The sequence below is a fragment of the Eschrichtius robustus genome, chromosome 1 (assembly GCF_028021215.1).
Source record: "Eschrichtius robustus isolate mEscRob2 chromosome 1, mEscRob2.pri, whole genome shotgun sequence".
Taxonomy (NCBI): domain Eukaryota; kingdom Metazoa; phylum Chordata; class Mammalia; order Artiodactyla; family Eschrichtiidae; genus Eschrichtius; species Eschrichtius robustus.
The window spans coordinates 13511385-13531352 of record NC_090824.1 but is presented as its reverse complement, the minus strand read 5'-3'; the positions used below and the strand labels follow the sequence as shown (position 1 = coordinate 13531352).

General features: G+C 43.7%; 1 protein-coding gene and 1 non-coding gene across 4 annotated transcripts in view; both read right to left on the bottom strand.

Annotated features, from left to right (window-relative positions):
* Positions 1 to 19968, bottom strand: part of TTC7B (tetratricopeptide repeat domain 7B) — a 240407-nt gene that overhangs the window by 153687 nt on the left and 66752 nt on the right. For all 3 annotated transcript variants that reach the window (XM_068541558.1, XM_068541569.1, XM_068541578.1), the window contains exon 5: positions 12670 to 12791. In XM_068541558.1, the coding sequence (XP_068397659.1) occupies positions 12670 to 12791 (122 nt within the window). The remainder of the gene's footprint in view (positions 1 to 12669; positions 12792 to 19968) is intronic.
* Positions 4873 to 5001, bottom strand: LOC137752675 (small nucleolar RNA SNORA11). The gene has a single exon (XR_011071258.1). It is a non-coding gene; the product is annotated as a small nucleolar RNA SNORA11 (small nucleolar RNA).

Sequence of the window (19968 nt, the reverse complement as noted above, 5' to 3'; positions counted from 1 at the left end):
ACATCCTTGTCTTCCCCATGAGCTCAGAGAACATTTTTTATTCATCTCATATCCCAGAGCTTATCCTAGTGACTGGTGCCCAGCAGGCTCTCAATAAACATACATGGAATTGAGAAGGCAATAGCTTCTTTTTTTTAACTAGCTCAAAATGTACTTGAAAGCAGTATAATTGCATCTTTAAAAAAAATGGGTAATTCAGAGGTTTTACCAAGTCTGGCTAATGAGTTTTCCTGAGTATTCTTCAGAAGAAACACAACATCACATTCTTCCTGGTATTTTAACTGCTTGTTTCCAACATGCAGAGATTGCTGCTTCTGATGCTAATTTGCCAGGGAGATTCAAAGGAGAACCAGCTCCCATACCCATCAACCAAGCACCTGCCAGCAAAGAGAAGACACAGAAGGAAGAGCTAGCTGAAAAAAAAGGTACAGTATGTCTGTGCCAGGCCTAGAGAATTACCACCAAAGTCACCTGTGAATAAAAAGTAAAACTTCAAACCTAAAATAGAGAGGAGGTGGAAAAACCAAATGTCAATTGAAAAAAACAATTCATTAATTTTTAAAAATCTTACAATTTAATGCGGGATTTTGCTATGAGAACATACAATCATATTGTAGATATCCTTATTGGTGTGCAGATCTATGGCAGACATTGCTATACAAATATAAAGGCAGGTCTTTGTAAGAAAATTTATGGCCCCTCTCACTTTCAATAGAAGGTTCTAGTATTTCCTAAGAAAAGTCATAAATTTTCCAAAGATGTCTCAGTCATGTTCTGGGCTTTAACTCAACCTCTCTGCAACTCTCTCTAAGAGCTGACTAAAAATACCTCTGCAAAAAAAAAAAAAAAAAAAGAATGGAGAGAAAAATGATGACTTAAAAAGAAATAGGTAAGAAATATCCCTTGAAAAGAGCTGGAGCCTCCACCCCCCGCACCCTGCCCTCATATAAAATATTAACGCATTTGACACCTAAACCAGGGAAGGGGAAGGGAAAGAACAGGTTGATGAGCTTTGCTCTGGCCAAGAACAGGAATGCTGCATGCCTTCCCAACACCCTCCTGCCCATCCGCCCCTCTTCCCGGGCAGATACATCTGGACCGGCTCTGTGGCACAGACGCCACTAAATTACCGAGAAAGCTCCCCACAGTCTGACAGGCTCAGAGAGGGTAAAATCTGGCTTCCTCCTTGACCAGACAGGACATGAATTCCTCCTTCCCAACACTCATGTGTCATTTCAATGGCCTGCCCTTGAGGGGCTGCCTACAAAGGCCATGCTTAAACAGGCTCTCATGCTTCTGTGTCCAACTTCAGCCTGTGAGGTTTCAACTCAAAGAGCTACATACTTGAAAAAAAATCCGGGTCTGGGAGGCTCTGGGAGCAAATGTTCTCAACACTAAACCATGGAAAATGATAATTCTCTTTCCTGCTGTGGGAACGCTAGAATCCCATCCAGATGTGTACATGCCAGGCTTAAGTAAGGAGGGCTACAAGCACCAATTTTCCACCAAGCTGGGAGCTTCTCAGAAAAGAAAGAGTCTATCAGGCCTGCTTGCGGGGTGTCTTATAATAAAGCCACCATTATTGGAAACAGCCTCCAGTCTCAGAGATAAGGCAGACAGCAGAAGTCCCTATGACCTTCCCAGAAAACGTATTATTTCTTACTGAGGTCAAGGAAACCACTTGATACCTGGCCCCCTTCACCCTCTTCCAACAGAAGGACATCATCTGCGGGAAGAGCTGGACAGTCAGAGCACAGCTCCCCCTGAACAGCAACAGGAGCGGTCACTTCCATGAGGCCCGTCTAGGCTGTCTTTTTCTTCCTTACATCCCGGCACCTAGCATAGCGCTTGCATGCTTAGCTCTCAGTACATACATGCTGCATGAACTAATTTTAAAGAAAACACACAACTGTCAGGCATCTGTGAGCCATAGCCATCTCGGCTGAACATGAGAAGTTCATTCACTCACTCACTCATTCATTCACGTACAACTGTATACCAGATACTCTCAAGGTACAGATCCCTCCCCAAACCAAACAGATAAAAATTCCTGGAACTTATATTCCAGTGATGGGAGACAGACAATAAACAGATTAGATAAGGGAAAAAAAAACACAATGTGGGCAAAGGGTTAGCAAATTCCTTTCCTCTCCTGCTTGAGAATCTGACCTTAGGTTAACTTTCTAGTTCTGTTTCCCTGGAAACCTAATAAAGCTAGAATGTCAATTATGTTACGAGGCAACATTGCTTATATTAAAAATGACCTCTGACTGATAACTTGCATCTGGACTGGAAGGAACTATAAATATCTGATGGGGACAACGCCGCTTTGGGCTTCCTTGGATGTGATGACTTACAACTGAGCATATCCCTCAGGGAGACGTTAAGCCAGGGCAGACCCCATCCCTACTCCATGTGAAGCTCATCCTCTAGCACGTGAGCTGTCACTTGACGAGGGAGGGGCAAAGAGAACAGCTCCTGGGTGGCCAGATGGGCTGCCAAGAGCACAGTTCACATAGGAGAGAAACCCTTGACACTGCCTGGTTGGCAACTTACGGTTCTGTTCCAGGTCTGTCTCGATAGAGGGCCAAGTGTGGCCAGTGAAAGTCTTGTGGGTCGCAATGCTTAACTGAACGTAAGAAGATCCCTGGTAAGCACTGTTCGTAGTACATTTGATGCCCGTTAAATACTGAGAAAAACAAAGCAGAGAAAAAGGATGGGTTGGCTGGACCAGATGCCTCTGATGCCTATTTAGGATCCTTTCAGGTCTAACCAGCACACGAGCACCCTTCCCATCCCACCTTGCCTTTGTGAGCAAGCTCCTCTTCACTGATTCATCTTCAGGCTCTGCTCAGTCACTTGTTCGGGGAAACCGCCCCTAACCACCAGCTCCAGGTCAACTTCATTTCCAAATGGCCTCTCACAGAAATGGGTACCTTGCCGCCTGAGCACCATCTCGGGGTGCAGTTATACACCCAGGAATATAAGGACCTGGTTTCTCTCTGAAAGCAAGAAGCACGTCTGGCTGCTCACCATTTCACCCCCAGCACCTGGAGAACATCTGGCAGAAGTAGCAGCTGAATAAACACTGGCAGAACAAGTGAATGTTGTAACAAATCATCTGAAACTAAACAGACTTGGGCAGCAGTCCTCACACCACCCTGTTATGTTCCTGCTGTGTATGTTCACTAATGATGCTCCTGTCCAGAGCATGACCCAAGGGTTGGCCTGCAAATATCAGCCTCTAGAGCAGAAAATTCCAGGGTCAATCTCCAGTCGTATCAAGAGTTATTGGCAAATATCAAAAAAATAAAGTTAATTTTGATTTTTTTTAGCCACCACTGTTATATAACCATCTGTTTTGGCGAAAACTTGCAAAGTGAAAGGCTAAATTTAAAGAGATAGTATTGCCTTCTTCTCCTTTCCTAAGGTGTAAGCCTACTTGTAGTTATTTATTTTCCTGTTAGACTAGAAAATCCGCTGGGATCATTTGCTGTCTCAACCCTAGCTCCTAGCACATAAATGTTTGCTGGATGAACAAATAAGTGAATGAATAAACAAAGAACCTCCCCCTTCCCTCCTGCCTCCATGAAAACAGAAAATCACTATCCCGGACAAACCCAAGGTGAAGAACTGGAATAATCTCCTGTACCAGTTCGTCTTTCAGGGAATTCCAATTCTGAATGGAGGCTGAAGGAGGCAGCCTACAGCTGGGAGAAACCGTTTGGAGAGGGGCCTTTGTGAGATGCAAGTAACTGCCAATTAGTTCACCGGCCCCCTCCCCACGCCCCATGCTCCCACCCTACCCCGCCTTGTACTTTGGAAGCCTCAAATGACCTACCCCGTTCTTCCGCTGAAACCAGGACAGGCCAACATGGATGCACCCACCTTGCTGAACACTGATAACGCTTTGATGGCGCAGGCCTCGAACACGCCGTGGGTGCTAAGCGTTTATGCAGTGCATTGAAAGCAACTACCCGTCCCCCATAATTCATTCCCCAAAATTTATCACGGAAAGTGGTCCTGGAATCTCATAATTAAAACTGACAAAGACTCCTTTGTTTTCATACTAAAGTTTTGATGGCATTAAGGGATGAGCCAGACCTAGTCTACACTGAAACAAAACAGAGAAGACTTGGCTGATGCTTTTTATTACATCAACAATTACATCTAGACTGGCTTTAAAAGTCCTTATTTTCTGAGTCGCATGTATTCCTTGCAGCTCTGCTGCCCAGAGCTCCATCTTCAAGAAGAGAGCACTAACTGGGCGTGGTCAGTCTGAGAAAACTGGGCTGGGTGTCAGCAGGGGGAGGCACAGGCCACCAACCAGCTGTGTGACCCTGAATAAATCACACTGCCTTGTTTAATTCTTTTTTTTTTTTCTTTTCTTTTTTTTTTTTTTTTAGCAGTTTTAGGTTTACAACAAAATTGATAGGAAGGTACAGAAATTTCCCAAAGTCCACAGTTCACCTTAGGGTTCACTCTAAGGAAGTGAATAGTGTTGCACATTCCATGGGTTTGGACAAAAGTATAATGACACCTATCCATCATTATAATGGCATACAAAGTATTTTCACTGCTCTAAAAAACTTCTATATGCTGTGTATTCATCTCCCCTCTCTCCCAAACTCCTGGCAACCATTGATCTTTTTATTGTCTCCATTGTTTGGTCTTTTCCAGAATAGCATATAAATGGGATCTTTTTTTTTCCTGGTAAAGAGAGGTTCAAAGCCTTTAAGTCTATAACACCACTCATGGCCCACCACAGGCTCTAGGCGGCAAACTCCCCCACTAAACACTGTGGCTTTTCTTCCAATATTGAGCCCTGTCTCACTGGTCCCGCTCAGCGGCCACCTGGAGGTACAGGAGGACATGTGTAGGGTATTTGTTCATAGGAAGGCTACAAGTTTTGTGCCCCCTGTCACAAAGAACCCAGATGCCTGTCAGGTGTGTTATAAACAGAGGAGCCATTTCTTCAGGCTCCTGCTCTGAGCGCACCCCAGCACTGCCTTGTTTACTGACTGTCTCCCTGAGCAAAATGTAAACCCCATCAAGGCAGTGACTGGGTCTGACCTGTTCACTTAGAACAGTGTTTGGCACTAGTAAATAACCTCCTGAGGTTCTTGATAAATATTTATTAAATGATCATTGAATGTGATTTCTCTGGATCTCAGAGTCCTCATCTACAAAGGGCAGTGATTTTTAAAAATATGCTCTAACCATTTGGACTCCAGGATTTTCAGATTCTATACCTGACCTTCAGCTCAACTATTATGAAAATTTTCCTTATTACTGAAATGATTCATGGGAAGTGCTTAGCACGGTTCACTAGGTTGACCCAAAGTCTTCCAGACACAGGACTGCTCGAATGACAAGTGGCATCACCGAGGTGGTCCTGGCTGGCCAGGCTGCAGGACTCACACCGGTCCATAAACTTCCCTCCTGAAGCTGTTGCGAATAAAGGAAGTAGCCCACTTACACGGATTCCCCCACCACCACCACTCCCTCCATCGCCCCATCTTTCTCTCAGTCCAATACATACATGGTTCTTGCTGAGATCAGAACGTAACCTATGGCCGAAAACCAAGTAAAATGAACCAAGTCCGACTGATAATGGTGGGCATGATTCTGCTGGCACTAGACTCCTGCCAAATGAACTACCCTAGTCTTGGCCCTTCCTGATACCCCATCCTTCTCCACACCTGAAGAATAAATTCCCTGCATCTTAGCCTGGTTTTCAGTCTCCCACCATCTCTCCACCATCCATCCTTCCAGCAAGAACCCTAACTTGGAAAAGGAAATGGGAATGGAAATAACATTTATTTAAAGTGACCCGCATCTGATGCCACCACTTCATTCGTGCCGCTCTTTCCCCAATCTAGCTTGTGCTCTGACCATCCACCAAAAGTCCTTTCAAGGTCACAAAGGCTTTCCATGCTATCGAATCCAGTGCTTTGGTATTTACCCTTATTAACACCTCAGCATCATCAGGTGAGCCCTTCCTCCTCTTCAGGCACCTTAGGCTTCCACGAGAACACATGGTCCCTCCTACCTCAGGCAGCTCCTCCATGGGCTCCTCCTCCTCGGCCCAACTCCAACTCCTGCAGGTTTCCTGCTGGGTCCTGGGCTTTGCTTCTCTCTTTTCGGTCTGTCCCTCTCAGATCTCATCCAGTCCAGGGCTTTAAATATAATCAACATGCTGAGACTCCCAACTTATAACTCAAGGTTCAACCTCCCCTGTGCTCATCTATCCTCCTAGTCGACACTGCCACTTGGAAATCTCACAGGCTCTCAGACGATACACATCCAAAGGCAAATCTCTGATTTCCCCTTTTCCGAATCTGATCCTCTCCTTGTCCCCACTCCATCTAACCAGTTGCTCCGACTGCAACCGGGGAGTCATTCCTGATTCCTCGGTTCCCCTTCCCGCTCCCCCCCAAACCCAATTCGTCAGCTAGTCCCCACACCAGTTGGGATCACACATCACCCAACAGCAGTTCTACCGTACATCTCCAATCCATCCACTTCTCTTGGTCCCTACTACCACTGTCATCTTTGAGGTGAGCATCTAATGCCTTGCCCACCATTGTCACCTTGCCTTTGTTTTGGTGACTTGGGGATTTTTCTTTGGACAATCACTACTCTCCCAGTGTACGCCACCATAGTAGATCTGCCTTTTCAGGGTAAGCCCGACCAAGAGGGTCTGTGACTCTCCCCCTTCCAACTCTGCTGCAGCCACACTGGGCTCTTTTCAGGTTCCTAAACACATCAAACTTTCCTGGGTCAAGACCTTACACGCGGTGGGCCCTCTGCTTGCACCACTCTTTCTCCCGCTTGTGGCATGCTTACTTCCTTCTCATCCTTCAAGTCTTGGTCTCATGTCACTTCCTCAGGAGGCCTGGCCTGACCACCCTACCTAAGCAGGTGCCCTCTGTTATTTGCTGCACCCATTCGTTTCCTAGCATTTATTACAATTTGTAATTATAAACATTGGTTTACTTGTTTATTATCTTCTCCCTCACTAGACTGTATCCTCCCTGAGAACCCGGACTATGTGTCTTATATACACCAACGCAGCACCAAGCACAGTACTGGCACATAGCAGAACTATGTTGGATAACTGACCAAACCTACTGCATGCCAGGTCCTGTGCTGGGAGGTTTATATAGGAACGCATACATTACTGTATAAACCTCTGCTCCAACCAGAGTGGTCTCCTCATACCCTGCAGAATATATACAATACTGAGTACAGTTCTAACCCCATGTTTCTACCAACTAGTTGGAAAGTACCCCTGACTCTCCCAAATCTGTGCACCTACATCATTTCAATCCCACTTCTCCAAAGCTTTACTCCCCTTCCCAAATCTGCAGCCGTCTCAACAAGCAGCCTCCTTATTTGGTTTTCTGGCAACCTGGACTTCCCCCGTCACACATGTACAGACTATCCTGAGGCTGCTTCTTTTAATTAATTCCCTGAGATGAAGTTCTAGGAGGGCAAGGACTTTGTTGTTCTTTTCCACATTAAAGCCCCAGTGCTAGGACAGGGCCTGGCTCCTATGCAATTAGTCCTCATTAAATGAACGAATAAATACTTTACTGAATGAATGAATGGGCCTGGAAACCTCAGCTCAGTTAAAGTGATTATTAGGTGTTCTTGCACTGTTTACTCTTTTACACGACCATACTGTCGCCTATAAAGTTACCTATTTTCACACCTTACCCTTTTTCTTTTCTCCTACTATCTCCCACAGTGCAGGCTCATTTCTTTTTACTCTCTGAATCTCTCGAGAAATGTCATGTACAAAGAGTTGATACATACGAAATGCTTACTGGAAATGTGTCTGAATTTTCTCATGTTCCTTGCATTTGACTCCTAATGTAAAAAGCAGTCGGCAGTTGAAAAAGCAACCACTTCTATCACCGCCAGAAGGAAGACGTACTGAAGGCAAGAATGCAGAGGACAAGGCCAAGTCGCTCCAGTGCCTGGGGAGGCCAGTGCATCGAGCCAAGCCCCCTCGCTTCCTGGCCGGCACCCTCCCCCTCCCTCCCACCCCCAGCAGGGCCTGTGGGAGCCTGTCTGCTGCTACTGTTTCTCTGAGGCCATAAACCCAGGAACCTCAGCAGCCCATGGGACACCGCAGGCCTCATGGCCCTTCTTCCTGCCTTCTAATTCCAAGCTACACTGAGCAGGGCTGAACAGTTGCAAAGGTCAACAAGATGACTGGGGAAGTTGAAAAACTTTTAAAAGTCAATGTGTAGTGGTAATTAGAGGTCTATTTAAAGCCAACGCATAGCAGTGACTGACTGTAATAACACAACTCCAAAAAGCCCTCCATCCCACTTTATTCCCTGGCCTGGCTGCAAGCACGTGGGGGGAAGCCCAGAGTCTGACCATATTGCCTGCCTTCCTACCTTCTCCGAGACAGGATCTCCCACACAGAACTCCGTGATGCACCCTAGGAAAGAGGACAACCCAGCGGGTACATTTCCCAGACACTGACGCTCATTTGCCTTCTTGCTCGAATTTACCCCCACCCTCCTTGAATTAAAACCAATTCAGAACCAGGGAAAACACACACTACGATCCATGTGGCTTACCCAGTACACCTGACATGGTGGAACAAGAAGCAAAGCTACTTGAAATGTCCTTGGCTACCCTTTGTTTATAAGATACAGTTAAATATTCCTAAAATAACATGGAGTAAATAAACGGCATCCCAAACCCAAGCTTCTCTGGCATTGTGGCCTCAAGGACTCAAGGAGGGGCAACACTTCTCAGAAGGCTGAGGGGAGCCCCAGGCTGAGGCCCCTTCTCTGCACACTGCCCAGAACACCCAGTGCTACCGCCTCACACCAGGCGTCCCCGCCCCCCTTCTCTGAAACACTGAGGTGGCCCTCGGTTATTAGGGGTGATCCAAGCTAATTGTTATGCATCTCGAGCAGAGCTCGCTCACACCAGCAGTCAAAAACGAGTGCCCTTCCTTGAAAACTCTGCTGTGTGAGGCTCTGCAATCAAATGAGTGACGCCTGCTTCGAGAACTTCCACTTCAGCTGGAGCCTGACCTTCGTGTGGTCCCACTTCCAGCTGGAAAGCCAGCCGGGCCTCATCACCGCTGGAAGTTACCATTTCCCCCGCCTGTTCGCCTGACGCTGCACCAAATGCCTCCACGTGCGTTCTCTTGTTTGCGCCTCACACAGCTCTCTCTGGTTCTGGCACTATTTTACAGATAAAGAAACTGGCACCCAGCGAGGAGAAGGGCTGGTCCCTTATCCGGTCCTCTGGCTCCAGCGCCCTTGCTTGCCCTCATCCGAGTGCCTACCGTGGGCGAGGAAATTCGAGAAGCTCGGAGGCAGCAGCCCTGGCCCTCCGAGGCTAACGCTCTCTGCCTTCACCCTCTGCAGAGCCTAAGCAGGATATTTTTCTCATCCGTAACAGGCCTGCTGCTGCCACCCAGAGGGATAAGAGAAACCCACGTGAAATCGACATGGGTGTGTGCCAAGCCAGACCATGCTCAAGGACACTGGGGCTGGGATGATGACAGGTGCTCGGTCCCTCCAAGGGGACCGGGGAGAAGGCAGAGTGACGGGGCAACACCGAGACGGAGGGGAAGGGGGTGAGGAAGGAAAGAGAGGGGGAGGAAAGGAGGGGGGAGAGGGGCAGGGGGAGGAGGAGAGAAGAAGAAACATATGATTTGTGACAGGCTGTAGATGAGACATGAGGAAAAGTGTGATGAGGAAACACCAATTCGTGGAGGCTGGGGACCATCCCCTGGCAATGTCTCATCCCGGGGTCAAGTGCTCCTTCACAAGAGAGGCTGGATGGTGGACGAGGCCACGGCTTGAAGGTTGAGCCAAGGCCCTGCACACAGCATTTCCCCTGCAGTTGGGGCAGCACTGAAAGGACTGAGGTCAGAAGCCCGGCAGCCAGGTCACCGTGCGTGAAATAGAGGCGATACTGTTTATACCGCCAACCCCAAGGGTGGTGGTGGACGTGGACGATATAACGCCATGAGGATCAACGATGAAATAAAAGTACTTGGTAAACAGAAAAGGGATCTAAGGGATCAGGAGGGGCCCAGGAACTGGTCCTGGCGTCAGGTTCTCTCTGAAAGAGACCCAAGTTCACGGGCTTGGCAACTAAAAAGCTGAACATATTTAAGTATATTTCTAAAGAAAAAGATATGCTTTACCAATTAGTAACTCTTATTGCCAAACTCATCTAGGATGCATTTTCCTAACCCTGAAAATCAGTCAAATCCTGTCAATTACATCCTTCCAGATATATGTATTTTTTAAGTGTAGAAACACAAAAAGGGAGCGAGACAACGAAGGAGCAGAGCAAACACATTGGAAGATGGGAAGCCACTGGTGCTTAGGGATGGCAACCACCTCCATTTGTCCCCACTTGCTCTGCAGAGACACTGGCGGTAGGTGTCCACTGATGAATGTCCCCCGGGTGTGGCTCTTGGGCCCCGAGTGACCCACCGTGTAAGTCAGCAGCCCTGACAGCGCTTGGCATGTCCAAAACCTCCCACTGGTCTCTCTCCTTTCGTCCATATTTTGTGGTCTCAAAACTGGCCTTCACCTCCACCTACCCACGTAACCTCTTGTTATTGCTTTAGAACGCTGCAGCTGACAAGAGCCCTCCAGAGCAGCTGGCTCAATGCATCACTGGTCTTTAGAGCCCAGGGAGAACAGCAAGAGGACAAGAAAAAAGGAAGAGGGGCTTCAAAATTAAGCAGTCCCTTAACTTTGACTATGTCAATGGGAATCTTCTTGAACTTGGGTAACATAAAATGAGACATGAGCCAGTAAGCAATTCCCAGCATGTAATCCATCACCTAGTGCAAACCTCTCATCATTATTTTTTAGTTGGGTTCTGGTGGGCATCCAAAGGTTCAGGGCAAGAGGACAGAGCCCCATAGCCCCGCTTCTTCCTCCTCGACGAATAGGCTTCAAATAGGAAAATAAGTTATCCAGCCCACCGTTATCAATCTCACACAAAACATTTTCAATAGAAGGTATTGGTTTGGGACTCCTGAAAGCCCCAGGGAAATTCATTCCGGCCTCTGGACTTGCATATCAATCACACAAACTCACAGGTTAGAGGGAGGGAAAGCCAGGGTTGGAGTTTCCTCTGTGATGACACTACTTATCGTGAAAAGGGAGAATAAACAGAAAAAATATTCTACGTTCCCTCCCTTCTCTCTCTATTTATAACAGCAAAGAAACTAGAACTCAAAACTCAGCCTAGGGTTTCCCTGGTGGCGCAGTGGTTGAGAATCTGCCTGCCAATGCAGGGGACACAGGTTCGAGCCCTGGTCTGGGAGGATCCCACATGCCGCAGAGCGGCTGGGCCCGTGAGCCACAATTACTGAGCCTGCGCGTCTGGAGCCTGTGCTCCGCAACAAGAGAGGCCACGATCGTGAGAGGCCCGCGCACCGCGATGAAGAGTGGCCCCCGCTTGCCACAACTAGGGAAAGCCCTCGCACAGAAACGAAGACCCAACACAGCCATAAATAAATAAATAAACAAATACTTAAAAAAAAAAAACCAAAAAACTCAGCCTAGAGGACATGCACCATCACTCAGACGATCTCAAATCAGTGACAGATGAGATCGAACTCAAAAGCATCTATGCCAAAGCTACCAAGCCATTCCAAACTTCGGGGTGTTTATTGCAGCCTTTTGTGGGCCCTGCCAATCTGAACCTTTGGAGCAAAGCAGGCCTTCTCCACAAACAGTTTAATAGGATTTGGAAAATAAGCATTTACTCCCCAACAAATGGGAAACAGGAGCACGTGGCTCTGGGCAGATGAAATCCCACTTCCATGAGCTACGCCCCAAGGTTTGAAGCTCTTGAAAATGAAGAGGGAGCAACTTCCCTGTTCAGTTATCCAATCTGCAGTTTAAAGCGCTGTTGGACTGTTCCTGAGGAAGGGGCCTCCCACACACAGCCTAGGAGGAGCTACAGGGGAACCAGATACATACTGCTGGTCTCCATGCACATCTATCCTGCAGCAAAATGTCAAAACAAGGGACAGCTGAAGAGATCTGGAAGGGCATCATCGCATTTCTCGTAAGAGCAACACGAAAAGGAAAACAAGCATCAAATGCATGAGAGAGCTATCCCTTACATGCAGGCTCTTAAACCTTTTAAAAACTCTTTTCAAAAGCGGCTCAAGGGGAAAATGTACCCGTGTGGCATTACAGCCATACTCGCTTTCATAAAAACCGTCTGAAATTTGGCAAATCCAGTTCTCTAAACGGATCAGCCGTTCAAAGGGAGATGATCTAGGGTTTCCAATCCATTAATTCTCCCCGCAGCAAAGCAGGGAGGCCTGTGCAGTACCATCCCAGGGAGGCAAGGGAGCACAGAGCATGGCCCCCATTCCCTCCCCCGCTGGTCCTGGTGCTCCACACTGTGACTCGTACTCATGGGGGAGCCTCCTCCTCCCTCCTCCCACCTTCAGATCTCATGGGAAAGTGAGGAGCCAGGTGGAGAAGAGACAAAAGAGCCTATGCTCATTCTTTTTTTAAAAAAAAAATTCCCATTGTGGTTTATATTTAAAATTGCTTTATGATAAAAACTAAACTGATGACAGCATTATACGGCTTTCTATTTTCCTTCTTTAGGAACTTGATTTAGAAAAAGAAGAAGGCTTACCCATTTTTGAAATAGAGGACATGGGCTCTCTGTAGTCCTGTTTCTAGGAAAAAACCTAGTTCTTGATCGTGGGGAGCAGAGCCAGGCTTAGGACTTCTGTTTTGAATATTAGAAAGTATTACCTAGAAGGGGAGAAAATCGGAAAACTAATCAGATCCACATGCAAGCCTACCTCCTTCAAACCCTGTCTCTAAATGCACTGCAGGACTTGAAAAATTAACTTCTGTATGCAAACATCAGTGCAAGGCACTGCTGTAGAAGTGTAGGCATAAGAAAAGCAGAGAGAGTGACTTCTGTGAGACAGGGAACAACTGCTAACCCCGGGCCACGTGTGGCCCTCCTGGCACTGAGGACAGAGGAGTGAAGGGTGCTGATGAATGTACGGTGCCAGGAGAAGCATTAGAGGTGGAGTGGCTCTGCCGAAGGCCAGGATGTTGACAGAGAGGCTGAGTGACACAGAAGCCGGTCCAGCAATGGACAGAAACGGTCATCATCCACCAGTGGCTGAGGTCACTGATGGGTGGCCCGTGGCTTCAGCCCTCCAGAGTGTGATGAGCTTCAGAAAGAGCTGGAGAGTGCCGTGATTGGCACTGGCTCTGGAATTAACCAGAGAGGGCAAACTCACCAGGCTACAGAGCTGAGGCCTGTGGACTGGGCAGCAGCTACCTATTCTCAAGGGGAGAGTTGAGAAAAACAACCTCGACTCCCCCTCTCCCCAAACTTGACCTCTTGTCAGCAGATAACGAGGTTTTAGAGGTTTACGTGTTTAGCCCTGCCAGAAAGACTGCCAACTAGTCAAGAGAAAGGCTTGCAAGTTGAGGGGGATACAGTGAAGGGTAAACACTTAGCTACTGTTACAGAGGCTGCTCTCCTTAAATTCACAAGTCAAATAAAGCATTTATCAACCAGAAGCTACTTGTGGCCCATTTAAAAACCACAGGAGTGCTCTCCAGACATGCTGCCAACATCTGCTGAGACTCAGCAGCTCTCCAAAGATCCAGCTGTTAGCCAAACCCCAAATATTTTAGAGGTCTTGAAATTATTCTCCAAATGGAGTTGAAGCAATTGCTGGTTCTCTACCTTATGAGCTTCGGGAGGGGGAAAAAAGTAGAAGACACACAACGAACAATACGTTGTGGAACGAAATCCAGGTGGGCAACCCTTGCCTTTGAACTACATCCCAGCATCTTATCAAAACTGCCTGGCTCCTTCTTGACTTAGCCCTTGGCCCTGCAAGCGCTAAGAGGTAGGGGTAGGTGTTCCTCCTGCCTCTGAGAACTGTCATTTTTGGCTCCACCCTCACCCATCCTCGAAGAGTTGGAGACGCAGAGAGTGCGGTCCTGGGCCCTTGTCCTTCTCTGTTAAGTGTCTCTCAAGAGGATCTCATCCACTCCTCAAAAATCATCTACATGCTGCTGAATCCCAAATTTATAATCTCTAGTCTAGACTTTCCCAGACTCATATATCCAACTACTTCCTTGACATTTCCACTTGGGGGTCCAACGCTGAAACTTTAAAAAATTATCCCCCATTTGCTTTTGATAATAGTTTTTAATTTTTTTAAATGCCATGATTATTTTAAAGTGAAAACAATGTAGTACAGTACAAAAAGAAAATTAAAAATCATCCCAAATTCTACCAGATAGAAATAGCCAGTGAACACTGATTGAACGATAACCCAGCTATCTCTGTGTACAAATGTATCAAGAGGAGAGAAAGATAAAAATCATTTTACAAACATTGAGATTGTTACACATACTGGTTTTAATTTTAATTAAATTTGACAGGAGAAACTAAAGGGTGACCAAAGTAATCACTCAACCTCAGAAAAATGTGGGTTTTTTACACATAGTTCATAAATTTATGTCTCTCTAAAGTTAAAAATATGTTATATTTATTACATGTATGCATGTGTGTTATATGCATGTGTATATGTGTATACAGACAGAAAGACAGAGACAGGGAGACAAAGAAAGAGACAGAGAAAGGACAGAAAGTAGGTCATTCTTTTATCTACATATTTCAACACTATACAGTATCTGTTGACCCAGAACAAAAATGAGGAAACTGACATAATCATACTACCTTCTCCTTTGCCTTCTCCTCAGCCTCTTATTTTTGTTATAGTACTGTTTTTTATTGCCAAGGTACCTAACAATTATGTTCTACCCCATAATTGTTTTGCATCAGTTCTATATCAAAATGCATTTGAGGGGCAAGATAGGGGTAGAGGATTAAGAGGTACAAACTAGTATGTATAAAATAAATATGCTACAAGGATATATAGTACAAAACAGGGAATATAGCCAATATTTTATAATAACTATAAATGGGATATAACCTTTATAAATTGTGAATCACTATGCTGTACCCCTAAAACTTATATAATATTGTACATCAACTATACCTCAATCAATCAATCAGATGCATTCATTGTTTCTTTAATTCTTTATCTTAAATTGATTCTTACTTGGTGGAATATTGCCAAAAAGGGCTCATGGATGCTACAGGCCCTGAATTCTTACAGGTGTAAGAATGTCTGTCTCTTGTCTCTGTTCCTCTAAACCTGAGTATGACATTCTCGGATTTCCCACTTTCTCTCCCTCAGAACATGGCAGACGATACTCCAGTCTTCCAACGTTGACAGTTGCTGTGGACAACTCGGAAGCCAGCCTTATTGTTCTCCCTGTAGACAATCTGCAAAGAGCAGTCCTTTTCTCCCTGAAGTCTAGAAAATCTACCAGGCGTTGTCTTGCCATTCATCATTCTATGTCAGCTATTCTTGGAACACAGCGTGAACTCTCAATCTAAAAATTCAGATCTGTAGTATCAAGTAAGGCACTGGACTCGGGCTGCCATTCTGGGTTCAAAGCCCAGCTCCACTACTATGGGCAAGTCACAGTCTCTAAAGTTTTCTCATTGGTAAAATGGAGATGGTAATAGAATTTTTCACTTAGTGCAGTCCTATGAACTAAATGGAATAATAAATGGATAGAACACTTAGCACAGTATATAGCAAGTGCTGAATGAAGCCTTACTTTGTTGAAGAATTTCTCTTTGATTATATAATTGTATTTTCTTATCTGTTCTGTTTTTTTCCATTTTCTTCTTCAGGAATACTAATTGTGTGCACTGTCTTAATTACTGTAGCTTTGTACAATAGAAAGTTAAGAGATTGGGAAGTGTGAGTCCCTCAACTCTGTTCTTTTTCAAGATTGTTTTGGCTCTTCTGGTCCCTTGCATTTCCATATTAATTTGTGAATCAGCTTATCAATTTCTGCAAAAAAGGCAGCTAGGATTTTAATGGGGATTGGGTTGAATTTGCAGATCAATTTGGGGAGTATTGTCATCTTAACAAATTAAGTCTTTTGTTCCATGAATGTAGGATGCCTTTCCATTTATGTAGGTGTTCTTTCATTTCTTTCAACAGTGATTTGTAGTTTTCAGAGTATAAGGTTTGAACTTCTTTTTATTATCCCAATGCATTTTAATCTTTTTGATGCTATTAGAAGTGGAATTACAATTTTAATTTCATTTTCAGATTGCTCATTGCTAGTGTATACAAATAAAAGTGATTTTTGTATATTGACCTTGTATCCTACAACCTTGCTGAAATCGTTTATTATTTATAGTTTTTTGTGTGTGAATTCCTTAGGATTTTCTATATACAAGATCATGTCATCTGCAAATATAGTTTTACTTCTTTTTTTAAAAAAAATTTTATTTATTTATTTTTTGGCTGTGTTGGGTCTCTGTTGCTGCACGCTGGCTTTCTCTAGTTGCGGCGAGCAGGGGCTACTCTTCATTGTGGTGAGTGTGCTTGTCATTGTGGTGGCTTCTCTTGCTGTGGAGCATGGGCTCTAGGCGTGCAGGCTCAGAGGGCTTCAGTAGTTGTGGCACGCGGGCTCAGTAGTTGTGGCTTGCAGGCTCTAGAGCGCAGGCTCAGTAGTTGTGGCGCATGAGCTTAGTTGCTCCACAGCATGTGGGATCTTCCCGGACCAGGGATCAAACCCATGTCCCCTGCACTGGCAGGTGGATTCTTAACCACTGTGCCACCAAGGAAGTCCCTCCCTTTTCAATCTGGATGCCTTTTATTTCTTTTTCCTACCTAATCTCATCTTGGAAGGAAAGCATCCACTCTTTCACCATTATATATGTTGTTAGACGTGGGTTTTCATGGATGCCTTCTATCAGGTTGAGGATATTAACTTCTTTTTTTTTTTAATTTTTCTTTACTTCTATTCCTAGTTTGTTGTGTGTTTTTTTATCATGGGGAGTGTTGGACTTTGCCAAATGAGTTCTCTGCATCTACTGAGATTATCATTATCATGTGGTTTATGTCCTTTATTCTATTTATATGTTGTATTACATTCATTGATTTCCATACGTTAAATCAACCTTGCATTTCTGAAAAGAATCTCGCTTGATGGTATATAATTCTTTCTCTATGCTGTTAGATTCAGTTTGCTGGTATTTTGTTGAGGATATCTGCATCTGTATTCATAAGAGATACTGGTCTCTGGGACTTCCCTGGTGGCACAGTGGTTAAGAATCCTCCTGCCAGTGCAGGGCACACGGGTTCGAGGCCTATCTGGGAAGATCCCACATGCCGCAGAGCAACTAAGCCCGTGCACCACAACTACTGAGCCTGCGCTCTAGAGCCCAAGTGCCGCAACTACTGGAGCCTGCGTGCCTAGAGCCCGTGTTCCACAGCAACAGAAGCTGCCGCAATGAGAAGCCCACGCACCGCAACAAAGAGTGGCCCCCGCTCACCGCAACCAGAGAAAGCCCACGCGCAGCAATGAAGACCCAACAAGCCAAAAATAAATAAATAAATTAATTAATTAATTAATTAAAAAAAAAAAGAGATACTGGTCTCATAAAATTAGTTAGGGAGTGTTTTACTCCTCTTCTACTTTCTGAAAGCTTCTATAGTACTGGCATCATTTCTCCCTTAAATTGAATCTCTCTTCATTGAATTCACCAAGGAAGCCAACTTGACCTGTAGTTTTCTTTATGGGAAGATTTTTAATGATAAAGTCAATTTCTTTAATTCATATAGGTATACTTGAGTTATCTATTCTTTCTTGAGTGAGCTTTGGTACTTTGTGTCTTTCAGGGAATTTGTCTATTTTCTATAAATGATCAAGTTTATTTGCATAAAGTTGGTCATAATTTTCCCTTACACCCTTTCAATGTCTATAGATCTATAGAAGTGCCTCCTTTTTTCTGGGTATTGATAATTTGTGTCTTCTCTCTTTAATTCTTGTTCATCTTATTAATAGTTTACACAAATTTTATTGATCTTTTCTAAGACTCCATTTTTGGTTTCACTAGTTTTCTCTACTGTTTATCTGTTTTCTGTTTCACTGATTTCTGTTCTAATCTTTCTTATTCCCTTCCTTCTGCTTATTTTGGCTTTAATTTGTTCATCTTTTTCTAGTTCCTTGAGTTGGAAATGTAGATCATTGATTTGAAATTTTTCTTCCTTTCTACTATACACATTTAATGTTATAATCACTTCTATACATTTTGTTTTCTATATCTTGAAGCTCTATTATTAGGTATACATACTTTTAGGATTATAATGTCTTGATGAATTGACTCCTTTTATTATATCTCCCTTTATCTCCTATAATATCCCTTGTTTCTAATTCTACTTTATGATATAATACAGCCACTCTAGCTTTGTTTTGATTATTGTTTGCATAGTGTGTAATTTTACCTTTTATCTACCTATGTTTTAATATTTAAATCATTTTCTTGTTGATAGAAAATCTCTACCTTTAAATTGGGGTGCTTAGACAATTTACATTTAATATAATTATTGACATGGTTGGAACCATCTTGCTAGTTTTTTTTTATTGGCCCATATGTTCTTTGTTCCTTTTTCTCACTTTCTTCTTTTTTTTTTTTTTTTTTTGGATTGATGATTCCATTTCATTTCCACTATCAACTGGTTAATTATGTCTCTTTTTTTCTTATTTTTTTAGTGGCTGCCCTAGGGTTTACAATATAGCTCTTTATAATATCTCTTAAGTAATATTACACCAATTCATATATAGTATAAATACCTTATAACAATATACTTCTATTTCCTCCACTATCTTTTTTGCTATTGTTGCCACACATTTTACTTCTATATTATAAATCCCATAATACATTGTTCATATTTTTGGTTTAGGCAGTCGATTATCTTTTAAAGAAATTAAACATAAGAAAGTCTTCTTTATTTACCCTCATTGTAACCATTTATGATGTTCTTGATTTCACTGTGTGGGTCTGTATTTTCTTCTGCTTGAAGAACTTCTTTAACATTTCTTGTCACACAGGTGTGCTGGCAGTGCATTCTGTCAACTTTTATTTGTTCTAAAAAAGTCTTTATTTGTCTTTCCAGTGTCTTCTAGTTTGCATATCGTTTTCTGATGATAAGTCTTCTATAACTCTTATCTTTATTCTTCTGTATTTAAAGTTTCTTTTTCTCTGGTTGCCTTCAAGACTTTTGTCTTTGATTTACAACACTTTGACTATGATGTGTCTAAGTGTGTGTTTGTATTTATCCTGCTTGGGGTTCTCTGAGATTCTTGGATCTGAGATTCTTTGCTGTGTTTCAGTAATTCTGAAAACTTAACCATTTTCTCTTCAAACAGTTCTTCTGTCCCAGTTTCTCTCTCTTATCCTCTTGGGGCACCAAATACATATATGATATTTTCCCACAGCTCTTGGATGCTCTGTTCTGGTTTTGTCCCACTCTTTTTTACTTTATTTTTGTGTTTCTGTTTGAATAATCTCTATTAACCTATCTTCAAATGAAAGTTTTTTTCTTAGCTCTTTCCAGTCTTCTAATAAGCTATCAAAGAAGTTCCTCATCTCTTATATCATATTTTATTATTTCTAGCATTTTAATTATACTTTTTTTATAGCTTCCTTCTCCTTGTTGAAATTCCCATCTGTTGCTGCATGTTGCATATCTTTTCCATGATATCCTTTAACATATAACTCATGGGTATTTTAAAGTTCCTGTCTGATAGTTCCAATACCTGGGTCATTTCTGGGTTTGGTTTTGTTTATTGCTCTTCACAGTGATTTGTTTATTCCTGTTTGTGTGTGTATATATATGTATCTTATAATTTTTTATTTATTGTTGACAATTGTGTATACAGAAATAAACTGAGTTAAATAATATTTACACTTGAAAATGTGTACCCCTTTTCTCTTATCAGGCCCTAAGTGTTGGGGATTGAGTCAACCTAGTCAGTAGTTGAGCTGGAGCCGGGTTTTATTGTTTCTATAGTTACC